The following is a 17,886-nucleotide window of genomic DNA, read 5'->3' as shown; positions in this document are numbered from 1 at the left end:
AGCCTGTACATGGAATGCTGGGTCAACTTTTGAACAGCAAACATTGATTATGTTTCTACAGACCTCCAGAAGGGACACGAAGGACTTGCTGATACTGCAGGTAACTTTTTATTTAACACGAAGGGAAGAGTATGGACTAGTATTACTCGTATACGCGGCCAACAGAAGACTTATTTATCCCCTTCTAAGGTTCTAGGCCCCACACTGCAAGGTGCAGTTTTTGTAGAAAGTAGAAAACCAAGCTTTTTAAAACTGTGGCTAAAAAAAAGGCTGCATGAGTGAAATCCCCTATGAGGAAAGCAGTGAGGCTGCAGGCTGCTCATGTTATCTAACGCCAGTGTCTGCTCGGCTTCTCTGGCTTACTTGATGATTTTTAATGTTTGGTGCAGGCAATGTTTGGGGAGGAGCTGAGTTCCAGGAGGCAGGAATATACCTATATTTCTTACACACAAATATTTGTGGGTAATGTTTGTCATGCTAGAGAGCCTGTAACTTCAAGAAATTAAATACAAACAAAAGCTGTGGATCCAAGATAACTAAGACTTAACGTTTTATTTTTTAAAAAAGGCATCTGTCAAAAGGTCACATGCGATTTTTCACCTACACATGAGCAAACCATAAAATACTGCGCAACGAAATCAGTGATGAAAGAGCCGAAGATTCGTATGAGCGAGAATTATTCCCAGTTCATCACAAGCCTCTATCACAACTCTGTCGGCAGCAGAACCAGAAGGAGCAGCAATGTATGCCACGCCGCTCTGCGGGGAGAAGAGACATTGACTTTCAAGACACAAGTTCAGGTGAAGACACGCAAGAACCAAAATCCTCCTCTACAAAGCATAAGCTAACAAGGGTTCACAATACAGACTAATTCGCTCGGCCAAAAGAGCAAAAGAACATCAAATGGAAAAGTAAAATACTTAAATATTACTGATCACACTGCCATAACTTGGCTATAAAACTCACAGAACTTAAACACCAAAAGCAGGGTTTCTGAAGTGGTTTTACATCATAATCAATTCTGTGCAAATGCACATCATTTCCACACTTACCCTTTTAGCTCTGTCTACGTTATCTCTGAAAGGAAAGAAGGCATCAGAGCTGATAGAAACTTCATTAAGTTTGTCAACCCATTCTTTCTTCTCTGCTTCAGTTAGCAGTTCAGGGACTTCCTCAAACAATGCCTTCCACTTTACCAAATCTTCATCCTATGAGAAGGGGGTGGAGAGGGGAAAGAAAGATTTTGGATACAATCTTTAATACTATCTGATGCAAATCAGAATGCCAGAAAGCACTTGGGCATTTGTCCCAGGATTTAATTATAAATAATGGCTCATTCCAATTTACATCTCCAGAATTTTTTTTGATGCTTTTAACATTTCATTAAGAAAAGTAATTCTAAGTGTACCAAATAAAGATTATACCATTTACTTTCAAAATCAGTTTATTCTAAATATATTTTGTTTCTTAATCTCTGCCTAAATTAAATCTACTATTTTATATCCCTGTATCAAAACAAGCAAACAGATGATGATGGATGTTCTAGAACTATATTTACACAGCCTCAAGTCTACAGTCAGTCATACAGATGAAATCAAGGTATGATTCACGGTATTCACATTTTTTTTTTTTTAATTTTTTTAACGTTTATTTATTTTTGAGACAGAGAGAGACAGAGCATGAACAGGGGAGGGGCAGAGAGAGAGGGAGACACAGAATCCGAAACAGGCTCCAGGCTCTGAGCTGTCAGCCCAGAGCCCGACGCGGGGCTCGAACTCATGGACCGGGAGATCATGACCTGAGCCGAAGTCGGATGCTCAACCGACTGAGCCACCCAGGCGCCCCGGTATTCACATTTTTAAAAAGGTGCTTCCATTTTGGATGATTTGTTGGCTAAAACAACATAGTTTTAACTCTTGTTCACATACATATAAAGATCCTTCCAGAACTACGAGCAAGATTTCACTAGTAATATTAAACAGGTTAATACCAATATTAGAGTAAAAAAAGAAAGGCTTATGTTTTAAGTACTTTATGATTTTAAGGCACACTTATGTTGACACTTATGATGTCATGGATTCCTGTCCCTGAACTTGTGGACAACGTAATGTGGTTAACTCACCTCCTCAGGAGACTATTGAGTATCCGATTACCAGACTTCTCTTTTGCTTTCCACATAGGATTTATCGACATTTGCTATGTCCAGATATAGGTTTAAATTCTAGATTTTTAGCAGGCTACTTGATAGCTGCAATTTTACTTATTTATTTATTTTTAACGTTTATTTATTTTTGACACAGTGCAAGGGGGCGATGTGCAAAGGGAAGGGGACATAGGATCCAAAGTGGGCTCTGCACTGGCAGTCTGACAGCGGCGAGCCCAATGTGGTGCTCGAACACATGAGTGGTGAGATCATGGTCTGCCCGACTGAGCTACCCACATACACCAACAGTTGTCATTTTAATGCACCCGTATGCTTTCTTCAAAATAGAAGACATTAAATATGAAATGTAACAAAAATTGAGCTGTTAATGACTCTGGTAGAAAGTGTAGGGGAAAGGGGCACCTGGATGGCTCAGTCCGTTAAGTGTCTGACCTCGGCCTGGGTCATTATCTCACGGTTTATGAGTTTAAGCCCCACTTCAGCCTCTGTGCTGACAGCTCAGAGCCTGGAGCCTGCTTCCGATTCTGTGTCTCCCTCTCTCTCTGCCCCTCCCCCATGCACTCACACTCTTTCTCTCTCTCTCTCGAAAACAAATGTTAAAAAAAAGAAAAAAAGAAAAGAAAGTGTAGGGGGAGAAGACACTGGTTACCCGCTATCAGATAATTTGTATTTCATGTTGAATACACACCTATCATGCAGAAGCATCATGCTTGGTTGGCACTGTGAAAGAAGCCTCAGGATAGGTGAAAAATAGTCCCTGCCATCAAAAGTTCAAAACCAACAGGGAAAGTACAAAGTTATAAAACTAAACCAATGGTTATAATTTTAAAAGACAAGGAAGGTCTGTGGTATCAGAAAGGGATTAACTATGAACAAAAAAATTAAAGACAGCAGACAATGGAGAATTGGTAAAAAGTTTAGAATTACAATTTTAGACAATGTAAAATTTTAAGAAAAATACCTGTTACAGAAAAGAGTGAGCATACCAGTATACTCCACTCACAAACCCAGTGACTTTTACCTCACCAATGGTTCCAGTAACATACTGATCAATGGCATTGGAGATTTCTGCTCTCTTCACTCCAGTTTTAAACTTCATTGAAAGCACTTGTGGATGATGTCTAAGCCACCAGTAGTTCGCCTTATCCCCTGCAAGGCGTGTGCAGTGTATTCGAGACTGCTGTCCTGCTCCAATGCCAATAACCTGAAGAACATGAACATTAAGATGAATCTCTCTTTCGATATTTTTTTTAAACAGGTCTTTTGTGCACATTTCCTAAAATCTATCAATTCTGTGAAAAAAACAGTAGGCCAAAATACAAATAATTCTTAAGTTATTAAGGGTGAGAGTAGATGTCAGTAACTACTATTAACACATTTTTCCTCTTCGGTGACATTTGAAGTATGGCTATTAATACTCTGTAAGTTTCTAGAACTCCTGGACATCAGTAGTGAGGCACAGTCTGACTGGAACTTATTAGAACCTGACTCCAAGAACACCAGTAACCACAATCCCCCAAGTTTTTGTTAACAGAGACAAGCAGTCTTTTAACAGTTGACAATCACTAAAATTCTGAATTTCAAAGTCTTCCAGGTCACATGCTAATGAATATCCACACTTTCCCTCCCCCACTTATGGGACAAATAATTTAACAGGTGCCAAGAAGAGCTCAAGACACCGTGAGAAAGGCTCCCAACGCCGCGGAAGCTATGGCGAAAGCAGAACCAGTTCAGTCCAGAGTTAGAAGAGACCCCCAGGAGGAGCTGGCTCAGTGCTGCATTCTACGGCTCAGCCCGCTAGGAAAAAGTGAAATATCTCGCTGGACGTCTATAAGAAACATTCAACACCTTGCTCGTGGTAGTGGTCATTCATCGAACTACATAATGTGGGCAAATTGCTCAAAATTCGACACTTAAAAAGAGTAAATTTTATTGTATATAAATTATGTCTCAGTAAACCTGATTTTAAAAGATCACGTTAACTTGCAGTTCACAGATTCTTGGTAAAATAACCTTAGAAATAACGCAAAAATATCCAACAAGCTACAAAAATATGGAGTAATAGGTAGCAGTACTATTCTTGACTCTCTCTTCACTGGAAATATCACAGCCATCAGGAGGAGGGGAGTGAATAAGCTAGTTTTATAGCGGCTATTACAGTCCCACTAACCCAAATGTGCCAACTCCGTCTGGGCAAGAAGTAATACGACCAATTTTAATGTCATTCTGAAGACACTTTGTGATCATCACTAGCTCTAACGGTCTACCACATTACTGAGTAGATACCAACAAACCCAGAAAAGAAAAACCTGGCCAATTTTCCTTTCCAAGCAGTCTATCACCTGAGGGACGAGTATCATTTTGAAAAACAACAGTCTGCCCGAAGTGGGTTTGAGAGTGTGGTTACCTGACCATTCTTGGCATAGCACACGGAGTTAGACTGCGTGTACTTCACAGCAATGGTGGCTACAATGAGGTCTCTGAGCGCAGACTCTGGCAACTGAAAAGACACAGGGCGGTCAACTATGGTGGAATTTGTAGCTCCAATGGAAAACGTTAAGCATCTTACAAGTCATTTTCTTATAGACCTATGATGTAGTTGTACCTTTCAAATGATAGAATGGAATTAACTGTTCATAGAAAACACTATTGTGTTTTACTGAAAAAGATCAACATTCAACATACTTGTGGAACTCAGCAGTGCCTAATGCATCACGGACTCAAACTAATGCCATTTTGCAGCAACTCCGGCTGAAGTGTGTTTACATATCATGCTGTGAAGTACCATATCCATTCCTAAACTGACAAATAATACTTTCTCTACCACAGTGCCAAGGAACATATATGGAAACATGATAAAGTTTATGTTGAGAAAGAACATGGAGAATAATTTTCACAGATATCACAAACAACTGTGATGTCTACACAGAGCCACGGCTGTTGAGGAAAAATCAAATTACGATCATTTTCTGCTTTGTCTAGAATATTCTAAGTAGAAACTATTCAAAAATACTTGTGAACTACCAGTCCTAACAGAATAAAGCAATTGCTATAGCCAGAAATGTCACTATGTTTAAAATTTTTTTGGGGGGCGCCTGGGTGGCGCAGTCGGTTAAGCGTCCGACTTCAGCCAGGTCACGATCTCGCGGTCCGTGAGTTCGAGCCCCGCGTCAGGCTCTGGGCTGATGGCTCAGAGCCTGGAGCCTGTTTCCGATTCTGTGTCTCCCTCTCTCTCTGCCCCTCCCCCGTTCATGCTCTGTCTCTCTCTGTCCCAAAAATAAATAAACGTTGAAAAAAAAAATTTAAAAAAAAAAAAAAAAAAAAAAAAAATTTTTTTTAATGTTTGTTTATTTTTGACAGAGAGAGACAGACAGAGCATGAGTGGGGAGGGGGGCGCAGAGAGAGAAGAAGACACAGAATCTAAAACAGGCTCCAGGCTCCGAGCTGTCAGCACAGAGTCCGATGCGGGGCTCAAACCCACGGACAGTGAGATCATGACCCAAGCCAAAGTCGATGCTCAACTGACTGAGCCACCCAGGCGCCCATGTCACTATGTTTAATGTAAAGAGCAAATACAAACTGAAAAGAAGGATTATCTATGTGGACAAAGACTATAAGCAGCAGCTAACTGATCAATTAGCTAAGGGAAAAATCAGACTTCATCAAAATTAAAATCAGACTTCAAAATTAAAACTTCTGTTCTGCGAACTGTATTAAGAGGATAAAAAGACAAAGTACAGGGGTGCCTGGGTGGCTCAGTCAGTTGGGCATCGAACTTTGGCTCAAGTCATGATCTCATGGTTCATAGGCTCAGGCCCCACATCAGGCTCTGTGCTGACAGCTCAGAGCCTGGAACCTGCTTCGGATTCTGTGTCTCCCTCTCCCTCTCCCTCTGCCCCTTCCCCACTCATGCTGTCTCTCTCAGAAATGAATAAACGTTAAAAAAAAAAAAAAAGTTAAAAAAAAACAACACAAAGTACAGACTGGGAGAAAATATTTGCAAACCACATAACCAAAAAAGGACTACTATTTAAGTAAGTAAAGACCTCTCAAAACTCCGTGACAAAAACAATCTAATTAGAAGATGAGCAAAAGACACGAAGAAACATTTCACTAAAAAGATACACAGACGGCAAAATAAATATGAAAAAACACCCCTCATTAGCCATTAGAAAATGCTAATTAAAATCACAAGATACTGCTACACACCTAACTAAAAAGGGCGACAACACTAAAAGCTAGTGAGGATGCAGAGAACTGGGTCACTCACATGTTGCTGGTGTAAAACACAAAATCACACAGGCTCTTTGGAAAACAGTTTGGCAATTAAAAAAACTAAATATGCAACTATGATACTACCCAGCAGCCACTGATGATACTCCTGGGCCTTTTATAACAGAGGAATGAGAACTTATGTTCACAGAAAAACTCACTCATGAATGTGCAATGAATGAAAATTATAAAAGGGGGAACAGATTAGATGTTATCCAAGGTTAAGGAGGGGATGGAGGCAGGAAGGAAGGGAGTGTGATTGTAAGAGAGCAACATAAGGGATCCTTGTGGTCATGGAAGCATTCTTTCTGTGCCTTAACTGTATCAATATCATTACCATGGTTGTGATATTGTACTGCAGTATTACAAGGCATTCTATTACCATCAGGGGAAATGGGGCAAAGGGTACATGGGAATTCTTAACAGTGCCTGTAATCTATAATTCTCATTTTTATTTCAAAATTAAAAGCTCAATTAAAAGAATTTCTTAAGAATTTCTTATTCTAAGATAGTATTAACATAGTATATTCTTGGGGCGCCTGGGTGGCGCAGTCGGTTAAGCGTCCGACTTCAGCCAGGTCACGATCTCGCGGTCTGTGAGTTCGAGCCCCGCGTCAGGCTCTGGGCTGATGGCTCAGAGCCTGGAGCCTGTTTCCGATTCTGTGCCTCCCTCTCTCTCTGCCCCTCCCCCGTTCATGCTCTGTCTCTCTCTGTCCCAAAAATAAATAAACGTTGAAAAAAAAAAAAAATTAAAAAAAAAAAAAACAAAAAAAAAAAACATAGTATATCCTTTCCTGTCTGTATCTGTTTGAGTCACCAACTATACATTTTATTCCTTTGGTTCTAAGAAAGATTAATAACATAAACCAGCTTTCCTATAGGTCTGCCCTGAAACATAACCCTGGTATTCTGAGACAGGATCAAGAAATATGAGACAAGACATCTCAAGGGGGAGAGGGTATGGGGATGGGAGTGAAGGAATCCAGTCATATATACATGGCACAAATAGTTAAAACAAATTAAAGCATTATTTAAGAAAAATGGAAGAGGAAATAATTCAACCATGTTCACTAATTTTTAATGCGCAATCAATCCTTATGCTTCTCCCACTGTTCTACACCTCCAAGGGTTTTGAGGCTGAAAAGTTAACAAAACACTGCTTTCAAAGGAGAGGGCAATACAAAGAAAGATAAAACCATCATTCTTTCCAAATTTCTAATTAAAAATACATACGAAATAAGTAGAGAAGAATTTAGATAAAAGAGGCATTAAAACCATACTTCATTCCTTGTAAAAAAACATCTAAGTACAGTCAGAGGTACAAAATCTATCAAATACCGTGAAATTATTCACCTGTCCAATACCTACAAACCTATAAGGAAAACTTACAAAAGTTAAGAGTCTCAATAGGCAGGCAGGGTTGTCAACAGAGGTACTATGGAATCTAGGTCAATACTGTTTCAGTATTTTAAAAAGACACATTAACCAGTCAGGTTAATAAAGTAAGAAGAAAAAGAGCCTCATACTACTATGTTATAATGTGAGCTGCCTACAGTCACAATGGTACAAAACCATGCTTCCATCTGGAAATCCCAGTACTTAATAGCCTTGACCAAAGGAGTAGATTGCAAGGACTGAAAGCTATTTCTGTATGAAATGCCTACCATGTTCCTTTCCTTCAGGGCACCGCTGATTTTTAAAAATAAAAATGGAAGAATAACACAACAAAAATCATGTCTCAATCACCATATACTTATTAACAGATCAAATTATTCCAATAAAGGCTCGGAGGTTTACTTTCAGCAACTCTACCTAAAGCCTCAGGAGTCAGAGCTGGGAACAAATGCACCTCCTCATTTTCTATTTCTGTTACAATGAATGACTTGTTACGAGACTAAACCTTTTCTAGGAACAAACAGGCTCAACAGTGAGGTAGTAAAACAGCAAGTACTGAGAAGCAAAGATCCCAGAGATAAAGGAAGCAGGAAGAAACGAGTGTAGCCGTCTATGCTTTTTGCTTCAAGCATTTTCTAAGTTGAAAGGCAGTAAGCTAAAAGGTAAAGGAACCGAGCCCAAATTTTGGCAGTGTTACAGGAATAAGTGGCAAAAATGGAGTTTAGTACACTAGGGAAAAGTGATACTAGCAGACCCTTGATGCTTTCAGCAGAGCAGGGGTGAACCATAAACAGACTGGTCCTCACAAAGATTTAAGCCCAAATTCAAGTCAGCTTGATTCCTGCCAGGATAAAGATGGTCGGACTCCATCTGATCTGCCCGCCAAAAGGCGAAGTCAGCTCTTTCTGGAGGGAAGAAAAAAACACCATCCAGACCTTCAAAATAGCTCTATAGTTTTCTCACATTCAATGCCCAATCATTCAATCAAAAATACCAGACATACCAGCCGGTAAGACCACAAAACAGTGTAGTTACACATCTTAAGTACTTGGGCGGGGCGGGGGAGGGGGGGCAAGTAGAGCTGTTAGAACCAGCAAAAATATCCTTCAAAATTGAAGGTCCAATTAAGAGATTTCAGAAAAGAAATACCAGCTCATCCATTTCCATATTATGCAACCTTGGACAAATTTCTTAACTGTACCTGATGTCACAATTTTGTGATCTTTACAATAGAGATGATCGGGTAGTCACCCTTCCCCAACCCCCACATAGAGTGCTATGCCTATTAAATGATAGGGTATATATAAATACTAGAAAAAAATCACCACTATCATCCTAGGAATGTGTCCTTCCTAACAGATGACAAACAGCACAAGAACAAAAACTTGACTACGTGAACACACTGATCACAGCACTGAAAATGGAAACAATCTAAGTATCTATCCTAGTACATCTATACATGGATCGCCATGTGGCCTTTTAGATGAAGATGTGGATCTACACTTACTGATATAGAAAGCATATTTGCAGCTTAGTGCATGGTAAAAAGGCAAGTTATGGAACAGAATCATAAAAGATACGATGCCATTTACGTAGAAATGAAGATAAATATCTCTATGTACATACACACATTAGCTTCTAATATCATAATTTATTCTTTTTTTAAGCTCTCAAACTTACTTGATAACTTAAATATGAGCTAGACATTTGCACATCAACCATTTTTAAATGAGTCTTTAAAAATGCATAAGCTTATAAATATTAAAAATACTCACTGAGTAACTAGCATACAGTTCAGATATTTTCAAACTTACATCTTTATTCTTGGTCACAACATTGCTAAACAATGACTTGTCAATGACACCATTATTTCTCTTCTGACTTAAACGAAGACCAAAGAGAGTTCGAACTTCGTTTTCATCTGGACTGTAAGATGGGTCCATCTAAAATACAAATTTAGAGTCAAAACCAACACATCTACAACCTTTAACATTTTTCATTTAACTTTACAAAAAAATCATTATAAGCAAGCTTATATTCGTTTTTGCTAATTTAAGCATGTGTAAGATCCTTTCACTATGGGTATAATAGAATGGCCAGGCATCAATATCGATCTTAGACTATGGGCTAGTTTCCCTAATACCTAAGAGTGTGTAAAAATCAGTAAGGAAAAATCTCATCAATTAGAAAAATAGGCAAAGAATATAGTCAGATAATTTATAAAAAGGAATAAAAAATACTTTAAATATGAAAAGATGTTCACCACACACATAATGGGAAATTAAAGCTGCAATGAGATGCCATTTTTATCTCCTATTGATAAGAAGAAAAAGTTAAAGAACACAATGCTGGCAAAGCTATTAGGAAATCCCATTAAGACATAAAATTTGATGGGACAACCTCAAAGAGGAGCAGGACCTATCACAGACTGTGACCCGGTCCTAATTCACTGCAGAGCATGTGTGGTGGCTAATGACTGGGTGACTGGCTACATAAGCTACACCCATACCGGGCAAACTTCGAAGATGGTCAGACTGTATGCATTTGTGTCAGGAGGAAAAAACAACAACAAAAAGAAAAAGAAATGCAAATATTTCCTAAAAAGTACCAACTATTTCAGAAAAGACAAGCAAGAAATTTAAAATATTACTTTTTAAATTTTTTTTTTTTTTCAACGTTTATTTATTTCGGGGACAGAGAGAGACAGAGCATGAATGGGGGAGGGGCAGACAGAGGGAGACACAGAAACAGGCTGCAGGCTCTGAGCCATCAGCCCAGAGCCCGACGCGGGGCTCGAACTCACGGACCGCGAGATCGTGACCTGGCTGAAGTCGGACGCTTAACCGACTGCGCCACCCAGGCGCCCCTAAAATATTACTTTTAAAGAGGTAACAGAGTGGCAAAAAGGAAGGATGGGGAGGCCTTTCATCAAATGATATTTAAATTTAACACCTTTTGAATAACTTTTTTTTTTTAATTAGAATTTAAAACTAAGACTAAGGAAGCTACCCTCATCTTAAACCAAAAAATTAATAGTAAGAAAAAAAACCCTGTAGGATTAAGAATTAAAGAAACTTCAGTAAAGGGTAAATTCAAAGGTTGTCATCATAAAGAAAAGATTAAATATGGGGGAAAAGAAACATAAGAGAAGAAAACAAATTACTATTTCAAACATGAATTAAACTAACCTGAAGAACACAGTAGCTCCCGTTTTTCTTTTTAGAAAGTATTTTCAAAGCTTCGTCTTCATATCCTGGGGCGACGATACCATCAGATACCTATAAATATATTAAACATTAATTTTTTTAAAGTTTTTATTTTGAGAGAGGGAGAGGGAGAGGTGGGGCGGGGGGGGGGGGGGGGAGAGAGAGAGACAGAGAGGGAGAAAGAAATCCCAAGCAGGCTCCATGCTCAGCCCAGAGCCTAACACAGGGCTTGATGCTGGGTTGAGCCAAAATCCAGAGTTGTACCCTTAACCGACTGAGCCACCCAGGCGACCTTTAAACATTAATTTCTATTTGCAAAAATTAGGGAACATTTCCTAAGCAATCTAAACACAATTATCTGTCTTAATGCAGCAGCATTTTCTGGTTTCTCTCTCCAGCAGATAACGCTAGTACCTACACCTGGAAAAGATAAGCCTATATTAGAACACAGAGTTCTACAGCTGACCTTATCTCACTTGCTCTCCTTTCAGGGTTTTGGGCTGTTTCAGTTTTAACTAAGAACAAACAAATGATTCACAGTAATACATGTACCTTAAGAAGAAGAACGATTTCTCACTATCCTGTTCATGAAGTGTTTTGCACTAGAAAGAGCCCGCTCTAGTGCCCTCTCCAGTGCCCTCTCCGCCAGTACTAGCAAAATGACCTTCGGCAAAGCAAGTTGCACAAGAGCAGGGCATGGGGATCAGACATCTTTGCTAATAACCTTAGGCAAGGCAAGTACCTCAACAGCAAGACAAAGGGACCATATTTAACATCTTTGAAAGATAGCGAAGTCATACTACAAAGCCTTATTGCAAGAACATAAAACACAGCAGGTCAGCTCCACGGTGGATGGGGATGGTAGAGGGATGGTAATGGTCATGGGGAGAATCCCCAAAGCAACTAAATGTTGTCAACCTCACGTAGCCTTCATTTCTACCTATTCGTTTTCCCTGCAAGCTATCTTCTTTTTCTTTCAGCCTGTCTCCTTGCCCCAAAACCCACCTTTCCAGAAGGCTTGTTTGATATTCAACTAATGGGGGTTAGTTTTTCAGAGTAGTTTATAATCTTCCCCTATACAACATCTTTCATTACAGATCTACAAAGGTTTACGGTAAGGCTCATTATTACATCATCCTCTGCTCTTTAGAAACATTAACTTTGGCATTAAGATAATGACTACTAGAGAATGTAAAAAAACCTAAATATATAAATTAAAACTTTATCATAATAGCAAAATATTCATTTGAAACACTCACTAAATCTCAAAATTACAATTCAGTCAAGGATTCACGTTCTACATAAAATATGAACATTCTAAATGATAAACTTAATTTAGAAATGGTGTAAATAAATATGAGAAGTTATAGTTTCAATGAAAACTTTGACCAAATAGAGCTTTACTCAGTTATGCCTGGATCAAGATACAGGAAAGTCCACTAACCTCTCTGGAGATAATTTTGGCAGTAGGGACATCACAAATATCAGATAATGCGATAAAGTCACCAAATGAAGACATCCTATCAGCCCCTATAAAAATTAAAATGAAGTGTTACAAATGGTCTCTGCATAGAAAAAGATGTTTAAAAAACCCCAATGTGATCATATAGAAATCCATTTCTCTAAATTTAACTCTATTATTTATATAAGATCTAAATAACAGATTAATAAGCCACTTAACTGAAATGATCATAACAAAGTATTCTTTAATTTTAACTTCTAAGGCAGCATTTGGCAAACTTTTTCTGTGGAAGGCCTGATAGCAAATACTTTTTAAGCTTTGCAGGCACACTGCCTCTGTCACACCTACTCAGCGGTGCCATTGTAGAAATCAGTCCCATCAATGAAGGGACTTGGCCCTGCTTCAATCAAACTGTATTGACAAAAGTAGGTGGCAGGCTGGGTTTATTTCGCCCATGAGCCACAGTCTGCAACCCTGTTGTAGAAGGTGAACAGTGCTGTGAAGTTTCTCAATGATCTTCCATAAATGTTACAGTAATATTCACAGGTTATTAACCTCATGAATTAGATACTTCTGAAATACATAAAAAATAACTCTAACCAAATATAGTGTAGTTAAAACAACCATATAGTTTTAGTCATATATTAAACAATGTACTCAACAGCCTAATGTGAAATCAGATGCACCAAATTCTAATTATGTTTCCATTTATTACATTAAAATAGGAGCACACACTTTAATAAACAAATTTATTCTAAGGCACTCATAGAGTCATTCCTAAGTATTAATAAAAAAAAAAAAAAAACAAAGACAACTTGGAATCTTTTACTGAAAGAAAAGATATTACTACTTTATTCTACTTAGGATAAAACATTCTTTTCTCTTTTTCAAACAAAGAAACAAAAACCCTTTTACTGTTCCGACCTCTTGCTCTTGCATACGCAGTTGATATGGGTGTAAGTGTTTCATACAGATCATAGACCATGCAGACTCTGGCCTCATCTTCACTTAGTGGAATTCCAACAGCAGCACCTGGTATGGAAAACCATAAAATAAACCCCCACACGTTACTACTTATCATCTCCTAAGTCAAGACAATATATATACATATATACACATACATATACATATATATATATATATATATATATATATACATATATATATATATATATATATTTTTTTTTTTTTTTTAAAGTAGGTTTCATGCTTAGCGCAGAACCCATTGCGGGGCTTGACTCACAACCGTGAGATCAAGACCTAAGCTGAGATCAAGGGGCGGACGCTTAACAGGCTGAGACACCCAGGCGCCCCAAAGCAACTCTTCTTAACATCTGGTCTATGCAGCATAATTTCTAGTGTCCATGCCAAATTACACAAAAATCTGGCCAGATAATTAAACAACAAAAATACAGTTGCAGAGGAGGGGGAGGAGGGGGGAATCTCTTCTCTCTGCCTTTTGAAAACAACCACTGGGTCTGCCAGCACCACACATCTACGAAGTTAGTTTGCTTCATTACTGACTCCCTCCACCTGGCTTAATACCCATACCATTTATTTCTTTCCTGTTTACATCACCTTAGTATCAAATAAGCTTCAAAGAATTATGTGTTAGATTTGACTTAGCCATAGAAGTAAAAATGTATCTTATACAGTGGCTATAAAAAGTTACAGAAAAGGTGCCCCTAGAACTTCTTTGTATCAGTTCTATTTCAACCTTGTGGAAAAATATTTAGCCATATTGCATTAAACCATTTTACTTTATTTTTTATGTTTCCACTATACAAAAGCATTTTCCTGATCCTTATCTCACAGTAATGTTACAAAATTACATACACATAAATAACATCTATGTGTTAATTTACTACCAAATTTTGTCATGCTACCATATCAATATTGTTCACAGACTTGAAAAAAGTGGTTTGAGACTGCACATTAGAACATGTCAATTCTTTTTAAAATTAAAAAGTGAATTTTGAACAGCTCCAGAGCATTCAGAAAGCAGTGCTTTACCTGCTGGGCTGACATGTTTGAAAGAGGCAGCAGCAGGAAGGTCTAAAGCTTCTCTGAGTTCCTTCACCAGCTGCCAGGCATTCAAAGCATCACACAAGTTTATAAATCCAGGGGCTCCATTTAGAACTACATATGGAAACATACACAACATGTTACCAAGCAGGATCAATCAAGTCAGATATACAGTGCTGAAAACATAACCTATGTCAAGGCTGCACGAGTATGTTTTCAGAGAAGTATAATTAAGAGGCAAAGACATATACACAAACATAAAAGAACCTGATGAAAACAGAAACCAAAACACTAGAGCCTTAGCCTGCCTCACCGGCCCCCTGCCCAAAAAGAACATACAATACGCACTCACATATGCCATATGCTATATGCTACTGAAGAAACCAAATCTAGCCAATCTAGAAATAAACCAACAGTGATTTCAGGAATAGGAGAACAAGACCAGTGATCGTCAGGGATCCACTTTAGTACAGAACTAAGAACAGTCATGGTAATTCTAGAGGTAGTACAAAATCTAATCCGTAAACTTTGTCAATACAAAAACATTACAAACTAATGCAAGAGCTGTGGATGGGGGAAAAATGCATTGGATTTTTCCTCTTTTATACCAGCCTCAGTAGGCTCTGCCTAAAATGCAGTTAAAAAGATGACAATTTCAGAGTTTCTCATTGCCTATTTTCTTGACAATAGCAAGATAAATATTTATATATATTTATATAAATTATAAATTCAGCACATACAAAAAAATGGGAGCCATTAGTTAAAAGCCAATGTATAACTGCATTTCCTTTGTATTATCTTGGATAATACATACTTCTAAAAATAAAACTGTGACAAATATTTACTGAGTGCCTACAACAATGTTGGGCACTGTTGTAGGTAATGGGGATAATATTATCAGTGAATAAGCTAGCCCCCCGCCCCCAATGTCTCATCCCCCAATCACTGCCTTCATAGAGATTATGGGAGAGCCAAAGAAGAAACAAAATAGGCAATGAGTAGAAAACGATGAGAAAATATTACATACTTACACATATGAGTTAAAAACATGTCCACACAAAAACCTGGACTTGAAAGTTTTTAGCAACTTTTTATAACTGTTAAAAATTGTCTTTCCATTTTTGATGTCCTTCAAGGGGTGAATGGATAAACTATGATACATCCTTATACCATGGGATATTGTTAAACAGTAAGAAATGAGCTCTCAAGCCACCAAAAGACACAGAGGAACTTAAACGCATACCGCTAAATGAAACAAGCTAGCGTTAAGGCTACATACTGTATGATTCCAACCTTATGACATTATGGAAACAGCAAAACTATGGACATGGTAAAAATATGAATGGCAGCAGGAGTCAGGGAGGTAGAATGGACGAAATTTTTAGTTGGTGAAACTATTCTGCATGATATTGTCAAGGCGGATATGACATTATACATGTCAAAACCCACAGAATACACAACACAAAGAGTGAGCCCTAATGTAAAGTGGACATTAGTTAATAATAATGAATCAATACTAGTTCCTCAATTTTAACAAATATACCATACTAATACAAGATGTAAAAGGGGGAAACTGGGGAGAGGAGATGCAGAGGGAGGGAATGTCTGGGAACTAACTCTCTGTACTTTCTGAGAAATTTTTCTGTGAATCTATTAACTACTTTAAAAGATAAAATCTACCCCAAAAAAAAAAAAAAAGTTCCTAAAAAAGAGTTCCCTTGACTGGCACGAACAAAATAGCTTTTGAAAATGAAAAATACAGGAACTGAAAGTACATGGAGGTATCTCTTGCCTCAGAATCTAAATGGGAAACATTATAAGGAGGAAATACCTGAGAATAAAACAGGAGAATTTCTTCTAAGAAATCTAAACGTAAAAATTCATACAAAATGTCAAATTTCCAGGTATTCATTCAATAAATACTTAGGAAACATGCCAAGCAATATTCTAAGTACTGAGGATGCAGCGATAAACAAAAAGCTATGAAAAAAGCTGAGGTTTCTGTTCTCGGGAGAAGATGATTAAATGGGAGGAGACAATTAAAACATAAATACAGTAAAACCTTGGATTATAAGTAACTTGTTCTAAGTATCCCACAAGATGAGCAAACTTGCAAAATTAGCAAATTTCTAATACATTTTAATTTGATAAATGAGCAATGTCTTGCAATGAGTAGTATGTGACTCCAAATGTCACAGGATCACAACCAAGATAATGGTTCTTCTCTCTCTCTCTCTCTCACTGCAGGACTGTGGGGTGATTGTCTCCCATTCTCGGATGCTCCATCTCAGCTTGCGGTGTTTAGCAGAAATCAGGGATTTTTCAGAACATCGGAAGGTGCCCACAACTGGCACCAGTGTATTTTTTGTCACGTCAAAGCACCTCTGGACAGTCCTTTGCTTTTCCACACAACAGTCAGCTTAGGAATGCTTTGCTTCATTCCTTCATTCAGACCCTTTCCTCTGCTGCCTTATTGCCAGTTACATTCAATACAGCGTATGACAAGAGTTTATTAATACTGTACTGTAGTCAACATTGGTGTGAGCATATGCAATGGCCCCTACGCAGAAAAAGGTTGAAAAGAAAGGCGGTAAGAAGATGATTACAGTGGAAGAAGAAAATCATCGAAAAGTACCAATGAGGTTATGTGAGTGGCCAAAATTGCAAGACTTTATAAGTCTAAGTCTGTGTCTCGTCTGCAGAGGAGAAGAAAAAGGCAGAGGAATCCCTCACTTGCAATGAGATTAGGGAGATATGTAAAATGTGGGAAACAGTGCAAAATTTTGTAGAAAAGCACCACCCAAATAAAGCCGCAGCAGTGTGAGCGATGAATCTGCTTAAGGACAATGCAATGTCAACTTTCCATGAAATCCTCAAAAGGAGGCAAAACCAAGTGTCATTACATAGGTGCCTTGTTCAAGTTGCATAAAAAGAAGATGCCACTGAGCCAATAGACAGCAGTGATTCCCTTAGTGATAGTCAAAGTCATCCTACACAATAACCCTCCTCTCTCGTCTCCTTCACATGAGCAATGAAGGTTTTCAAAGTAAGTACAGGTTAATTTATTTTTCTTCGTATTTTGTATTTTCTTTATTATTTTGTATCATATTACATTATTGTAATCATTTTTATGAGTATTTTCCAGTTGGGGAAGAAATCGTCTCAGTTTCTATTATTTCTCATGGGGAAATTCACTTTGATATACAAGTGCTTTGGATTACAAACATGTTTCCAGAATGAATTATGCTCGCAAACCAAGGTTTTACTGTATATGCAACCAAGTAGTGTTGTGAGAAAAGTGTGATGGACAGCTACTTCAGTCTGGGTGATCAGAGAAAACTTTGAGGAGGTGACTTTAAGGT

General features: G+C 38.1%; 1 protein-coding gene across 1 annotated transcript in view; it reads right to left on the bottom strand.

Moving 5' to 3' along the window:
- Nucleotides 1–526: 526 nt before the first annotated feature.
- Nucleotides 527–17,886, bottom strand: part of ATIC (5-aminoimidazole-4-carboxamide ribonucleotide formyltransferase/IMP cyclohydrolase) — a 30,738-nt gene continuing 13,378 nt past the window's right edge. The window contains exons 8-16 of the mRNA XM_086719560.1: nt 14,513–14,638; nt 13,424–13,531; nt 12,482–12,567; nt 11,020–11,109; nt 9,646–9,774; nt 4,572–4,664; nt 3,186–3,368; nt 1,053–1,208; nt 527–758 (exon numbers count right to left, since the gene is read on the bottom strand). Of these exons, the coding sequence (XP_086575686.1) occupies nt 639–758; nt 1,053–1,208; nt 3,186–3,368; nt 4,572–4,664; nt 9,646–9,774; nt 11,020–11,109; nt 12,482–12,567; nt 13,424–13,531; nt 14,513–14,638 (1,091 nt within the window). The 3' untranslated portion in view covers nt 527–638. The remainder of the gene's footprint in view (nt 759–1,052; nt 1,209–3,185; nt 3,369–4,571; nt 4,665–9,645; nt 9,775–11,019; nt 11,110–12,481; nt 12,568–13,423; nt 13,532–14,512; nt 14,639–17,886) is intronic.

The sequence above is a fragment of the Puma concolor genome, chromosome C1 (assembly GCF_028749965.1).
Source record: "Puma concolor isolate L17-30 chromosome C1, mPumCon1.1.hap2, whole genome shotgun sequence".
Lineage (NCBI taxonomy): Eukaryota > Metazoa > Chordata > Mammalia > Carnivora > Felidae > Puma > Puma concolor.
Note: the sequence above shows the minus strand (reverse complement) of the source record. Positions and strands in the feature narration are given on the sequence as shown.